At 48.9% G+C, this 700-nt stretch overlaps 1 protein-coding gene across 1 annotated transcript; it reads left to right on the top strand.

Annotated features, from left to right (window-relative positions):
* Positions 1-422: 422 nt before the first annotated feature.
* Positions 423-629, top strand: LOC104535887 (olfactory receptor 14A16-like; the record flags this gene model as incomplete). Its single annotated transcript, XM_010191112.1, has 1 exon — positions 423-629. A coding segment is annotated over one exon (207 nt), but the record flags the coding sequence as incomplete, so codon positions are not given.
* Positions 630-700: the final 71 nt, after the last annotated feature.

The raw sequence follows: 700 nt of genomic DNA on the forward strand, positions 1-700 counted from the left end.
CCTCTCCCCAGTAAAAGAGCTCACAACTTCTCATCCTAAAACTTGATAAAGTTTCTGTTGCCAAATCCAAGAGTTTCTTGGGGTCCCCGTGAGCATGAAGGATTCCAGGACACCGCGGATAATAGAAGGAGGTATTGTTTTAATGGAATTCCCCTGGTGACAAGCACAGAAAACCCAAATGAATGTACGAACGAGGGAGCCAAAGGAGTGCCATGGAGGAAATGGTAAACAGAGATGGGCTGTTTGCATGGGATGGTCCAAGGATGGTCAAGGGTAAGAAACTGTAAGAGGGAAGAAAAACAAAAAGGTGAGGCAAATGAAGTTACCAGGGCTGTTTAGGGGTAGCTGTCAAGCAGCTGTCCAACAGCAGCTCCATCACCCAGTTCCTCCTCCTGGCATTTGCAGACACACAGGAGCTGTAGCTCTTGCACCTCTGGCTCCCTCTGGCTGCCCTCCTGGAAAACGGCCTCATCATCACTGCCATAGCCTGTGACCACTGCCTCCACACCCCCACGTACTTCTTCCTCCTCAACATCTCCATCATAGACCTATGCTGCATCTCTACCACTCTCCCCAAAGCCATGACCAATTCCCTGATCAACAACAGCACCATCTCCTACTTGAGATGAGTCTTTTTCATTTCATCAGAGTATTTTCTTCTCACTATCGTGGCCTATGACCGCTACGTTGCCATCTGCAA

The sequence above is a fragment of the Mesitornis unicolor genome, unplaced genomic scaffold, assembly GCF_000695765.1.
Source record: "Mesitornis unicolor isolate BGI_N332 unplaced genomic scaffold, ASM69576v1 scaffold40628, whole genome shotgun sequence".
Classification (NCBI taxonomy): Eukaryota; Metazoa; Chordata; class Aves; order Mesitornithiformes; family Mesitornithidae; genus Mesitornis; species Mesitornis unicolor.